This window comes from Hemitrygon akajei, chromosome 2 (assembly GCF_048418815.1).
Source record: "Hemitrygon akajei chromosome 2, sHemAka1.3, whole genome shotgun sequence".
Taxonomy (NCBI): domain Eukaryota; kingdom Metazoa; phylum Chordata; class Chondrichthyes; order Myliobatiformes; family Dasyatidae; genus Hemitrygon; species Hemitrygon akajei.
Genome location: NC_133125.1, coordinates 109,145,861 through 109,157,902, shown reverse-complemented (window position 1 = coordinate 109,157,902; position 12,042 = coordinate 109,145,861). Strand labels below are relative to the sequence as shown.

At 43.2% G+C, this 12,042-nt stretch overlaps 1 protein-coding gene across 3 annotated transcripts in view; it reads right to left on the bottom strand.

Annotated features, from left to right (window-relative positions):
• Positions 1 to 12,042, bottom strand: part of abcc4 (ATP binding cassette subfamily C member 4 (PEL blood group)) — a 274,021-nt gene that overhangs the window by 106,058 nt on the left and 155,921 nt on the right. For all 3 annotated transcript variants that reach the window (XM_073027133.1, XM_073027141.1, XM_073027152.1), the window contains one exon: positions 7,645 to 7,791. In XM_073027133.1, the coding sequence (XP_072883234.1) occupies positions 7,645 to 7,791 (147 nt within the window). The remainder of the gene's footprint in view (positions 1 to 7,644; positions 7,792 to 12,042) is intronic.

The window sequence follows — 12,042 nt, the reverse complement described above, 5'->3', positions numbered from 1 at the left end:
CCAGAGGTGAGGATTCAACCCAGTCGCTAAAGCACTGAGGCAGCAACTACACTACATGTATCACTGTGCCACCCTAGATTAAATCAAAATCATTTGATTTTATTTCTTATTGAATTAAGTAACAACATGTTGGAGCAAAGTTCACCAGAGGGGAGAGGACCCTGGACTTGATGTATGCTAATGTTAAGGATGCAAACAGCTCCTCTCCCCTCCCCCCACTGGGAAGGTCAGATCACAACCTGGTGCATCTCAAACCCTGCTACATGCCTCTGGTGAAGAGTAAACCTGCAACCTCGAGGACAGTGAGGAAATGGTCGGGGGAGCCTTAAGAGGCACTCCAGGGTTGTTTTGAGGTGACAGACTGGCAGGCCCTCTGTGAGCCACATGGAGAGGATATTGATGGGCTCACAGAGTGCATCATTGGTTACATCAACTTCTGTGTGGACTGCAATGTTCCGGCAAGAACTGTCCTTTGTTATTCAAATAACAGGCCATGGGTAACAAAGGAAAATAAGGACATCCTGAATGCTAAAAAGAGGGCGTTTAGAGATAGAAATAGGGAGGAGCTGAGGACAATACAGAGGGACCTGAAAGCTAAGATCAGGGAGGCTAAAGACAGGTATAGGAGGAAGCTTGAGTGGAAACACCAGCAGAACAACATGAGAGAGGTCTGGAGTGGGATGAGGACCATCACTGGGTTCTGGCAAACTAGCAACAGAGGAGCTGACATTGTCAATACGAATTGACAATTAATTGGACTGGTCAAAGAACACTGAGGCTGTCTACAAGAAGGGGCAGAGCCATCTCTATTTCCTGAGGAGACTGAGGTCCTTTAACATCTGCTGGACGATGTTGAGGATGTTCTATGAGTCTGTGGTGGCCAGTGCTATCATGTTTGCTGTTGTGTGCTGGGGCAGCAGGCTGAGGGTAGCAGACACCAACAGAATCAACAAACTCATTCGTAAGGCCAGTGATGTGGGGGTGGAACTGAACTCTCTGACAGTGGTGTCTGAAAAAGAGGATGCTGTCCAAGTTGCATGCCATCTTGGACAATGACTCCCATCCACTCCATAATGTACTGATTAGGCACAGGAGTACATTCAGCCAGAGACTCATTCCACCAAGATTCAACACTGAGCATCATAGGAAGTCATTCCTGCCTGTGGCCATCAAACTTTACAACTCCTCCCTCGGAGTGTCAGACACCCTGAGTCAATAGGCTGGTTCGGGACTAATTTCCACTTGGCATGATTAACATTATTATTTAATTATTTATGGTTTTATATTGCTATACTTCTTCACTATTCTTGGTGCAGCTGTAATGAAACCCAATTTCCCTCAGGATCAATAAAGTATGCCTGTCAGTCTGTCTGTCTGTCTGAAGGCAGTGTGGACAGGGCCAACGAACTTAACCTGTTCTTCAACAGATTTGACACTGTGGCCCCTGTCCATCCCTCACATGATTCATCTGTTGTCGGCCCCCAACCAACACATATTCCACTCTCCCCTCCTACCCCTCCTCACAGCCCCCCACCCTGCTCTCATGGCTACACCCCTCCCCCACCTGAAACCACCACGGTGGGCTTCACAGCTGAACAGGTGAGAAGACAGCTGAAACGTCTCCAGCCAAGCTAGGCTGCAGGCCCGGATGGTGTCAGCCCCAGGGTGGTCAAAGCCTGTGCCCCCCAGCTATGTGGAGTACTTCACCATGTCTTCAACCTGAGCCTGAGTCTCCAGAGGGTTCCTGTGCTGTGGAAGATGTCCTGCCTAGTTCCTGTACCGAAGACGCCGCGCCCCATTGGCTCCAATGACTACAGACCGGTGGCATTGACCTCCCACATCATGAAGACCCTGGAGAGACTTGTTCTAGAGAAGCTCCAGCCTATGGTTAGGCCACACTTCGACCCCCTCCAGTTCACCTAACAGCCCCGACTAGGAGTTGAGGATGCCATCGTCTATCTGCTGAAATGTGTCTACGCCCACCTGGACAAGCTGGCGAGCACTGTGAGGGTCATGTTTTTTGACTTCTCCAGTGCGTTCAGCACCATCCGCCCTGCTCTGCTGGGTGAGAAGCTGACAGTGATGCAGGTGGATGCTTCCCTGGTGTCATGGATTATTGATTACCTGACTGGCAGACCACAGTACGTGTGCTTGCAACACTGTGTGTCAGACAGAGTGGTCAGCAGCACTGGGGCTCCACAGGGGACTGTCCTGTCTCCCTTTCTCTTCACCATCTACACCTCGGACTTCAACTACTGCACAGAGTCTTGCCATATTCAGAAGTTTTCTGATGACTCTGCCATAGTTGGATGCATCAGCAAGGGAGATGAGGCTGAGTACTGGGCTACGGTGGGAAACTTTGTCACATTGTGCCAGCAGAATCATCTGCAGCTTAATGTGAAAAAGACTAAGGAGCTGGTGGTGGACCTGAGGAGGGATAAGGCACCGGTGATCCCTGTTTCCATCCAAGGGGTCAGCGTGGATATGGTGGAGGATTACAAATACCTGGGGATACAAATTGACAATCGACTGGACTGGTCAAAGAACACTGAGGCTGTCTACAAGAAGGGTCAGAGCCATCTCTACTTCTTGAAGAGACTGAGGTCCTTTAACATCTGCCGGACAATGCTGAGGATGTTCTACGAGTCTGTGGCGGCCAGTGCTATCATGTTTGCTGTTGTGTGCTGGGGCAGCAGGCACCAACAGAATCAACAAACTCATTCGTAAGGCCAGTGATGTTGTGGTGTTGGAACTGGACTCTCTGACGCTGGTGTCTGAAAAGAGGATGCTGTCCAAGTTGTATGCCATCTTGGACAATGTCTCCCATCCACTCCATAATGTACTGTTTAGGCACAGGAGTACATTCAGCCAGAGACTCATTCCACCGAGATGCAACACTAAGCATCATAGGAAATCATTCCTGTCTGTGGCCATCAAACTTTACAACTCCTCCCTCGGAGTGTCAGACACTCTGAGCCAATAGGCTGGTCCTGGACTAATTTCCATTTGGCATAATTTACTTATTTTTATTTAATTATTTATGGTTTTATATTGTTATATTTCTACATTATTCTTGGTTGGTGCGACTGTAACGAAACCCAATTCCCCTCAGGATCAATAAAGTATGTCTGTCTGTCTATCTGTTGTTAACTTTTTCTTCTGGAACACTCTATCAAGGTTTCATGGAGCCATAGAGCACTATAACTCAGAAACAGGCTCTTTGGTCCATCTAATCCATGCGAAACCATTATTCTGCTTACTCCCATCAACTTGCACCTGGACCACAGCCTTCCATAGCCCTCTCATCCATGTAGTTATCCAAACTTCTCTTAACCATGAAATCAAACCTCTTCCTCTGGCAGGTTGTGCCACATTCTCACCACCCTCTGAGTAAAGAAGTTTCCCCTAACCTTTTCACCCCTCATTCTTAACAAATGATTTCTAGCTCTAGTCTCATCCAACCTCAGTAAAAATTGTCTGTTTGCATTAACCCTATTTATACCCTTCATAATTTTGTATACCCTAATCAATTCTCCCCTCATTCTTCCACATTCCAAGGAATAACCATAAACCATTCAACCTTTCCCTATAACTCATGTCCTCAAGTCCAGGAACATCCTTGTAAACTTTCACCCTACACTCTCAATCTTATTGACATCTTTCCTGTACCTAGGTGACCAAAACGGCACACAATACTCCAAATTAGGCCTCACCAATGTCTTATACAAATTCAACATCATGTCTCAACCCCTGTATTCAATACTTTGATTAATGAAGGCCAATGTGCTAAAAGCTCTCTCTACAACCCTATCTAACAGTGATGTCACTTTCGAGGGATTATGGATCTGTACTGCAAAGTGGAACACCTCACTCCTGTCTGCATTATATTCTATCTGTCATTTATCAGCCCATCGAGATCCTACTGCAAGCTTTGGCAGCCTTCCTCACAGTCCAGTATGTCCTCAATCTTGGTTTATTCTGCAAATTTGTTGGTCCAAATTTGCTTCAGTGGAAGACTGGAAGCATTTTCCTTTTTTTCACTTTCAGACCTCTTTCTCTCAATAATTCTCTTCATATCATCCATAAATCAGAACCAGATTCAGGATTACTATCACTGAGATATGTTGCATTAACAAAGATTTGATAGTCTGGATACATTCTCTTACAATGTAGAAGGCTGACAAGTAACTTTATTCAGGTGTATAAAATTATGAGGGATATAGACAGAATCTTCTTTTCTTAGGGTTGAAGAATCCAAAGCTAAAGGGTATAGGTTTGAAGTGAGAGGGGAGAAATTTAAAGATCTGTGGGGGAAAAGGGTGGTGGTTTTACGGGAGGTAGTGTCAGAAGAAATGTTTGAAGCAGATACAATTACAGCTTTTAAAGGCATTTGGACAGGTAGTTGGATAGGAAAGGAGAATGCATGAGTGTGGTTGAAAGGCCCATTTCTGTGCTGTACAACTCCATTACCCTATGAACTGTTTGAAGTTAAAGTTACTCGAATCTGCTGGTACCACCCTGTAACTAGGAAGTACTAAAATTGTACAGCATGAGCCACCAAAATCTCTGTCCTTGTTTCCTCTTGAAGTTTACACTATATTTCTTCCAGATTTTGTGAATTATCCATTTTCAGGTGATAAACACTTTAAATACTTCTTTCTCACTATGCTTATCCCATTCAATATTTAACTCCATATTTTAACATCAATATCAGCTCCTCTTTTGTGAAGTGGGTTATAAATTTCACAGATTTGTAGTTGGCACAAAATTGCTAATGTAGGTAGTAAGTAGTGTTGTTTAAGGTGACAACATGGTGTAGAAGATCTGGAAAGTTGTGGAGTGTTATGGCAGTTGGAATTTAAGCCTGATAATATCATAAACAATAGAGACCGAGGCTGTTGAATAGAGGGACCTTAGGGTACAAGCACCATAAATCCCTGAAAGCAACAGTACCGAGAATGTATATAGGATGCCTGTTTTCATCAACCATGAACCCATGAACAACTAGGTGACACAAAAGGAAAGAACACAGAATATACAGGTGCAGTTGCAAAGAAAATGCAATGCAAGTAGACAAAATGCAAGAGCCATGATGTGGTAGACTGAGAGGTCAAGAATTTACTGTGTAAGGAGGTCAGTTCAGGAGTCTTAGTACAGCAGGATAGAAGCTATTCTTAAGACTGCTGGTCTGGGTTCTCAAGCTTTTGTATCCCCTGCCCAATGATAAGAGAATGACTAAGGTGTGAGGAGTCCTCAGATTCGTGTCGGCAGAGGTAAAAATTGCCAGCAAATACTCCCATGAGCTGGTCTGTGCAGGATATGAGGATACCGCTGGGAACTCCATGCAGCCCACTTGGTTTCCATGCAGTTGTAATTCACATCAACGTTATTGAGCCCAGCAATTTTTAACTGATTTTATTAATCAGATGTTTATCTAGTCAAGCAATCATGGAGTCCGTCTTAGCTTTTAAGATTGCACTGCTTGAACGACAGCTCCTCCCTCATGAACCTTTTCTGATCTGGTATTGTCATGTTACAGATTTCTACAGATGTGTGATGGGGAGCATTCTGGCTCATTGAATCACAGCCTGATATAGTGGCTCCAATCAACAGAATCACAAAAGTCTGCAGAGCGTTGTAGACTCAGCCAGCTCCACCGAGGGCACAATCAAACCACCACTGAGGCAGCAAACATCATTAAGGACCCTTCAACATCGAGGATGTGCCCTCTTCTTATTACTACCATAGGGAATCAGAATCAGAATTATTATCACTGACAAATATCATGATATTTATTGCTTTTGTTGCTGCAGTACAGTGCATGAATAACAAATTACTAAGTTGCAATAAAAATAAATAAATAAATAAATAAATAGATAGATAGATAGATAGATAGATAGATAGTGCTTAGAGGAATTGTGACGTAGTGTTCATGAACTCCTCAGAAATCTGATGATAGAAGCTGTTCCTAAAACATTGAGTGTGGATCTCCAGGCTCCTATACTCTCAGAAATCTGATGATAGAAGCTGTTCCTAAAACATTGAGTGTGGATCTCCAGGCTCCTATACTCTCAGAAATCTGATGATAGAAGCAGTTCCTAGAACATTGAGTGTGGATCTCCAGGCTCCTATACTCTCAGAAATCTGATGGCGGAGGGGAAAAAACTGTTCCTAGAACATTGAGTATGGATCTCTAGGCTCCTATACTCTCAGAAATCTGATGATAGAAGCTGTTCCTAGAACATTGAGTGTGGATCTCCAGGCTCCCATACTCTCAGAAATCTGATGGCGGTGGGGAAAAAACTGTTCCTAGAACATTGAGTGTGGATCTCCAGGCTCCTATACTCTCAGAAATCTGATGGTGGAGGGGAAAAAACTGTTCCTAGAACATTGATTGTGGATCTTCAGGCTCCTGTAACTGCTCCCTGATGGTGGTAATGAGAAAAGAGTACGTTCTGGCTGGTGAGGGTCAATAATGATGGATACCACCTTCTTGAGCCATTGCCTTTGGAAAATGTCCTTGATGGTGGGGTTTGTTGCGCCTGCGATGGAGCTGGTTGACCCTACAGCCCTCTGAAGCTTCCCATGATCCTGTGCATGGGGGCTCCACACCAAATGGTGATGCAAGCAGTTAGAATGCTCTCCACGGTACTTAGTAGAGACTCGCTAGTCTTTGGTAACTTACTAAATCTCTTCAAGCTGCTAATGAGGTATAGCCACTGGCATGCCTTCATCACTGTTGCATCAACATGGTGGACCCAGAACAGATCCTCAGAGATTTTGATGCTGAGGAACTTGAAACTGCTCAGCCTTTCCACCGCTGACACACTCAATGAGGACTAGTGTGTGTTCCCCTGGCTTCCCCTTCCTGAAGTCACCAGTCATTACCTTGATTATGCTCATATTGAGTGCCTGAATGTCCAGGGATCTAAAGACCCATAGTCAACAATTCAGAAACATCTTCTGCCACTCCACCACAAAATTTCTGAATGGTACATGAAAACCACTTCTATTTTTGGCATTATGTTGACTTCAGTAATTTTTAGAAATGTTATGTCTTTGCGCTGAACTGCTGCCACAAACCAACAAATTTCATGTCATGTCAGTGATAACAAACCTGATTCTTATGGATGAGAAGCAAAAGATTTAGGAGTTTAAAAAGACAAAATAGCTAAGTTACATTCTAAATAATTTCATCTTGACACACCTAATAGTAGCAGATAAGAATTCTTGTTAACATGTTAACTTGGCTTTATGCATCCACATTAATTATCATTTCAAAGACCATAAAATCAGGTTTTCAGAAAGCAAAATTTAAGCTTTATTTTCTCCTCTGAATGCTATAGAAGACCTTAATTCTTCAAAAGGACTGTCCACCATAATTTTTTTTAACACTTAAGTCACTAATAATTACCATTGACCAGGCTAAGCCTTATCTAAAGCTTAAGTAACTGGCATGCATAGCAATATATTCAATCATACAAACAGCAGTATTATTTTGCAACATCTACTAAACATAGAGAACACCATCCCCTTGTGGTTGCTGAACATAATGACAAACAAAATCACAGTTTTTTTTCTGCCATGCTGGTCTAAAAATGTTGGAGACAGTATGATGACAAATAACATAAACTTAAACCTTACCTATTGGATTTTTGTCGAAGAATAAAACCGGAGCTTTTATGATGGATGTAAACATTTTGTTGTGCAAGTCCTGCGATGCATTAACCAATACTTTGAAAATTAGCAAACTTCTGACTACTCCAAAGAGTAGCACAGATATTGTTAAACCTGAGATGAGGAAGTAAAAAAAATCTTCAGTTGAGCTCATTAATTGATTCTAAAGTAATAGTATTACTATTTATTTAGTAATACTAATAGTATTAGTAATAGTATTAGTATTAGTATTTATTTTATTAGTATTTACAGCAAACAAGAAACTATATTACAAATCTGTAGTTTTCTGAAACATTATTTTCCAAAACTTGACCTTGGGTTCAGATTTTTGTAGGCTTCACAGGACTGCCCTCCTATGGGCCAGAACTTAGTACTAAAAGTATCAATTCCATTTGATTGGCAGACTTTTACCTGTACAACAGTGTAAATGTTTAGGACACCTGAATGAGGTCAGAAAAGATGAACTTTAGTGAAGCTCACTGACACCAGATGACGATGCACTCTGTCACTGGGCTTTTTGTGGAGTTTAAAGGAAGACCTTAAACCACAAATGTTGAGAAACTGCCCACAGAACCTGTTTCTGATTCAGAAGGCATAATTTCATTGCCTTCTCGGCCTGACAGGAACAAACTGCTGAGGAATTCAATGCATTGAGCAGAATCAATGGTGGGGAGCGGGGGGAGGGAGCGGCAGAAGGAACTGTCAGCACTTCTGAGGACACGCATCAGGACTTTTGGAAAGACAGCCTGCATAAAGAGGAGAGGAGGAGGAGTGAGATAGGGATTAGTAGATGATAGGTGGATTGAAGAGGGGTGAGATCAATGGACAGGTGGAATGAAGGATGTGGAGTTGGCTACAGAGGTGGATGGGTGCTAGGTAGAAGCCGTGAAGGTGCTGAGGGAGGGTGAAGGTGGAGGAAGAATAAAGTTGGTAAGAGGGTACACAAAGGCTACAAGTAGCAGAATCTCAGGTATGGAACGTAATAATGAGAAGCCTTAGAGGGAGAGACAAATAGTAGATGAAGCAACCTGGGAGGGGTATCCAGTGAATGAAATGCTTAAGTAGTTGATGGATAAAACTAGGAAGGGGCTAGGGACCAGAGCAGGTGTGGGGGAGTGTGGGAAAGTAAATAACAAGTGGCAGAGAAGGCCGGTGGGGGAGGGGGGAAGAGGGAGGGGGGTAAGAGGAGAAGGGGGGAAGAGGAGAAGGGGGTAAAGAGGAGAAGGGGGTAAAGAGGAGAAGGGGGTAAAGAGGAGAAGGGGGAAGAGGAGAAGGGGGAAGAGGAGAAGGGGAGGAAGAGGATAAGGGGAGGAAGAGGATAAGGGGAGGAAGAGGCAATGAGAACACAGAAGCAGAAAGGTTAAATGAAATAGGAAAATTCTGTGTTCATATCCAGGTTTGTCAGGCAATGGAAAGATAAGTTGAAATCAAAATCAACTGAGAGTTCAGGATGACTCTGGGAACAAAGCACAGCTGCTTTGCAAACCAGTCGCCTAGTCTGTGGTTGGTCTCGCTGACGTAGAGGACACCACCAAATGAAGTAGGCAGGAAGTGCACATGAATCATTGCTCTTGCTAGCAGGACTGCTGAGGTCCCTAGATGTGGTGACGGAGGAGATGCCAGAACAAGTGATGCACTTCCTGGTGTTGCAGAGAGGTTAGGGAGGGGTGGATGAGGGGAGGAGGCCAAAAGTTTGTGAGTGAGGTGGGGTGGGGGCTGATTGCTCTCTCCCCACTGAACCTATTTATTCATATATTGACTCCTATTTTGCCTTGTCCAGACACTTCCCACCTACATCTGGGATACCTTACATGCCTCCACCGTTCTGACAACTTCTGATTCCCTGCGTCCCACTACTTCATCTTCACTATATATGTCTTCATGCATCTTCATCCCACCTCAGGAAGGTCTTCAAGCCCTTCATTTCTTTCTGTGACAAAGATCCAACCAGATCCCCTTTACCAACAGCATCAACCACCTAACGGAACTTGTTCTTACCCTGAAAAACTTCCCGTTTGATTCTTCTCACTCCCTATAAATCAAAAGTATAGCCATGGGCACACAAATAAGCCTCAGCTATGCCTAATTTTCACTTGGGCATATGGAAATTCTTATTCCAAACCTCCTCTCATATGACCTCCCAATTCTCGCAAAAATTTCATTGCTGATTCTATAGGCCCTGCTACCTGTACTCGTGCAGAATTCACCTTCGCTACTAACTTCTACCCCTGTTACAGTTTGCTTGGACCATTTATGACATTTTTCATCCTTTTCTGGATTTCTCTGTCTGCATTTCAGGGGTCAAACTTATCAAATAATAATTAGTACAAACTCCCTGACTCCCACAGTTTCCTAAACACCTCTTCCCACCCCTTCTCTTGTAAGGGTGCCATCACATTCTCCCAGGTTTTCTACCTCTGCTGTATCTCCTCTTCAGATGAGGCCATGCTTTCCATGACATCTGAAATGTCCACCTTTTTCAGAAAGCCAAAGTCAAAGAGAGGACATATAACAGAGCAAAACTTGTTGAGAAGTTAGAGAATAAGGAAGCTTTTAACAACCAACAGAAGGCAACTAAAAAAGTCACAAAGAAGGAAAAGATGGAATACAAAGCTAAGCTATCCAATGATATTAAAGAGAATATCAAAAGTTTCTTCTGATACATAATGTGTAAAAGAGAGGCAACAGCGGATATCAGGCTGCAGAAAAATGATGCTGAAGAGGTAGTAATGGGAAGGTGCAAGGAAATGGCAGAGGAACTGAGTAAGTATTTTGCATCAGTCTTCACTGTGGAACACACCAGCAGTATGCCAGAAGCTCGAGGGCAGAAGTGTGAGAAGTTATCATTACTAGGGAGAAGGTTCTTGGGACACTGAAATGTCTTAAGGTAGACAAATCACCTGGACTAGATGGTTCTGAAAGAATTGCCTAAAGAGACTGTGGAGGCATTTGTAATGATATTTCAAGAATCAATTGATTCTGGTATGATTCTGAAGGAAACATTCAAGAAGGGAGAGATGCAGAAGAAAGGAAATTACAGGCCAGTTAGTCTGACCTCAGTAGTTGGGAAGATGAGAGAGTCGATCTTTAAGGATGTGGTTTCAGCGCACATGGAAGCATATGATAAAATAAGCCTTAGTCAACATGGTTTCCTTAAGGGAAAATCTTGCCTGAAAAGTCTGTTGAAATTCTTTGAAGAAATAACACACAGGACAGACAATGGGGAAATCAGTTGGTGGTGTGCACTTGTATTTTCTGAAGACCTCTGACAAGGTACCACTTTAAACAAGGGGTCCATGGTATTACAGGAAAGATACCAGCAATGGATAAAGCATTGGCTGATTTGCAGGAGGCAAAGAGTGGGAATAAACCGAGCCCTCTCTGGTTGAATGCTGGTTACTAGTGGTGTTCCACAGGGGACTGTGTTGGGACCACTTCTTTTTATGTTGTATATCAATGACTTGGATGATGGAATTGATAGTTTTGTGGCCAAGTTTGCTGATAAGTGGAGAAGCATGCCGTTTTAAAACCATAAGATCATAACATATAGGAGCAGAATCAGGCCAATTCACCAGAGTCCGCTCTGCTATTTCATCATGGCTGATCCAATATTCCTCTCAGCCCCAATCTCCTGCCTTCTCCACGTATCCTTTCATGTCCTGATCAATCAAGAATCTATCAACCTCTGTCTGAAATATACATAAATACTTGGCCTCCACAGCTGCCTGTAGCAAAAAGTTCCACACATTCACCACTCTCTGGCTAAAGAAATTCCTCCTCATCTCCATTCTAAAAGAACACCCCTCTATTCTGAGGCTGTGTCCTCTGGTCTTAGACTCTCTCACCCTAGGAAACATCCTCTCCACATCTACAGTATCATGCCCTTTCATCATTTGATAGGTTTCAATGAGGTTACCCCTCATTCCTCTGAATTCCAATGAATACAACCCCAGAGGCATCACTCTTCTTATGACAAGCCGTTTAATCCTGGAATCATTTCCATGCACCTCCTTTGAACTGTATCCAGTTTCAGCACATCCTTTCTACGATAAGGGGTCTGAAACAGCTCATAATACTCCTTGTGAGGACTGATGTTGTGAAGTCTCAACATTACATCTTTGCAATTATATTCTAGTCCTCTTGAAATGAAAGCTGACATTGCATTTGCCTTCCTCACCAGACTCAGCCTGCAAATTAGCCTTTAGTGACTCCTGCACAAAAACTCAAGTCCCTTTGAATGTCAGTTTTTAGTATTTTCTGTTCATTTAGAAAATAGTCAGCCCTTTTATTTCTTCTACCAAAGTATATGATCATACACTTACTGACACTGTATTCCACCTGCCATCTCTTTGTTCATTCGCCTAA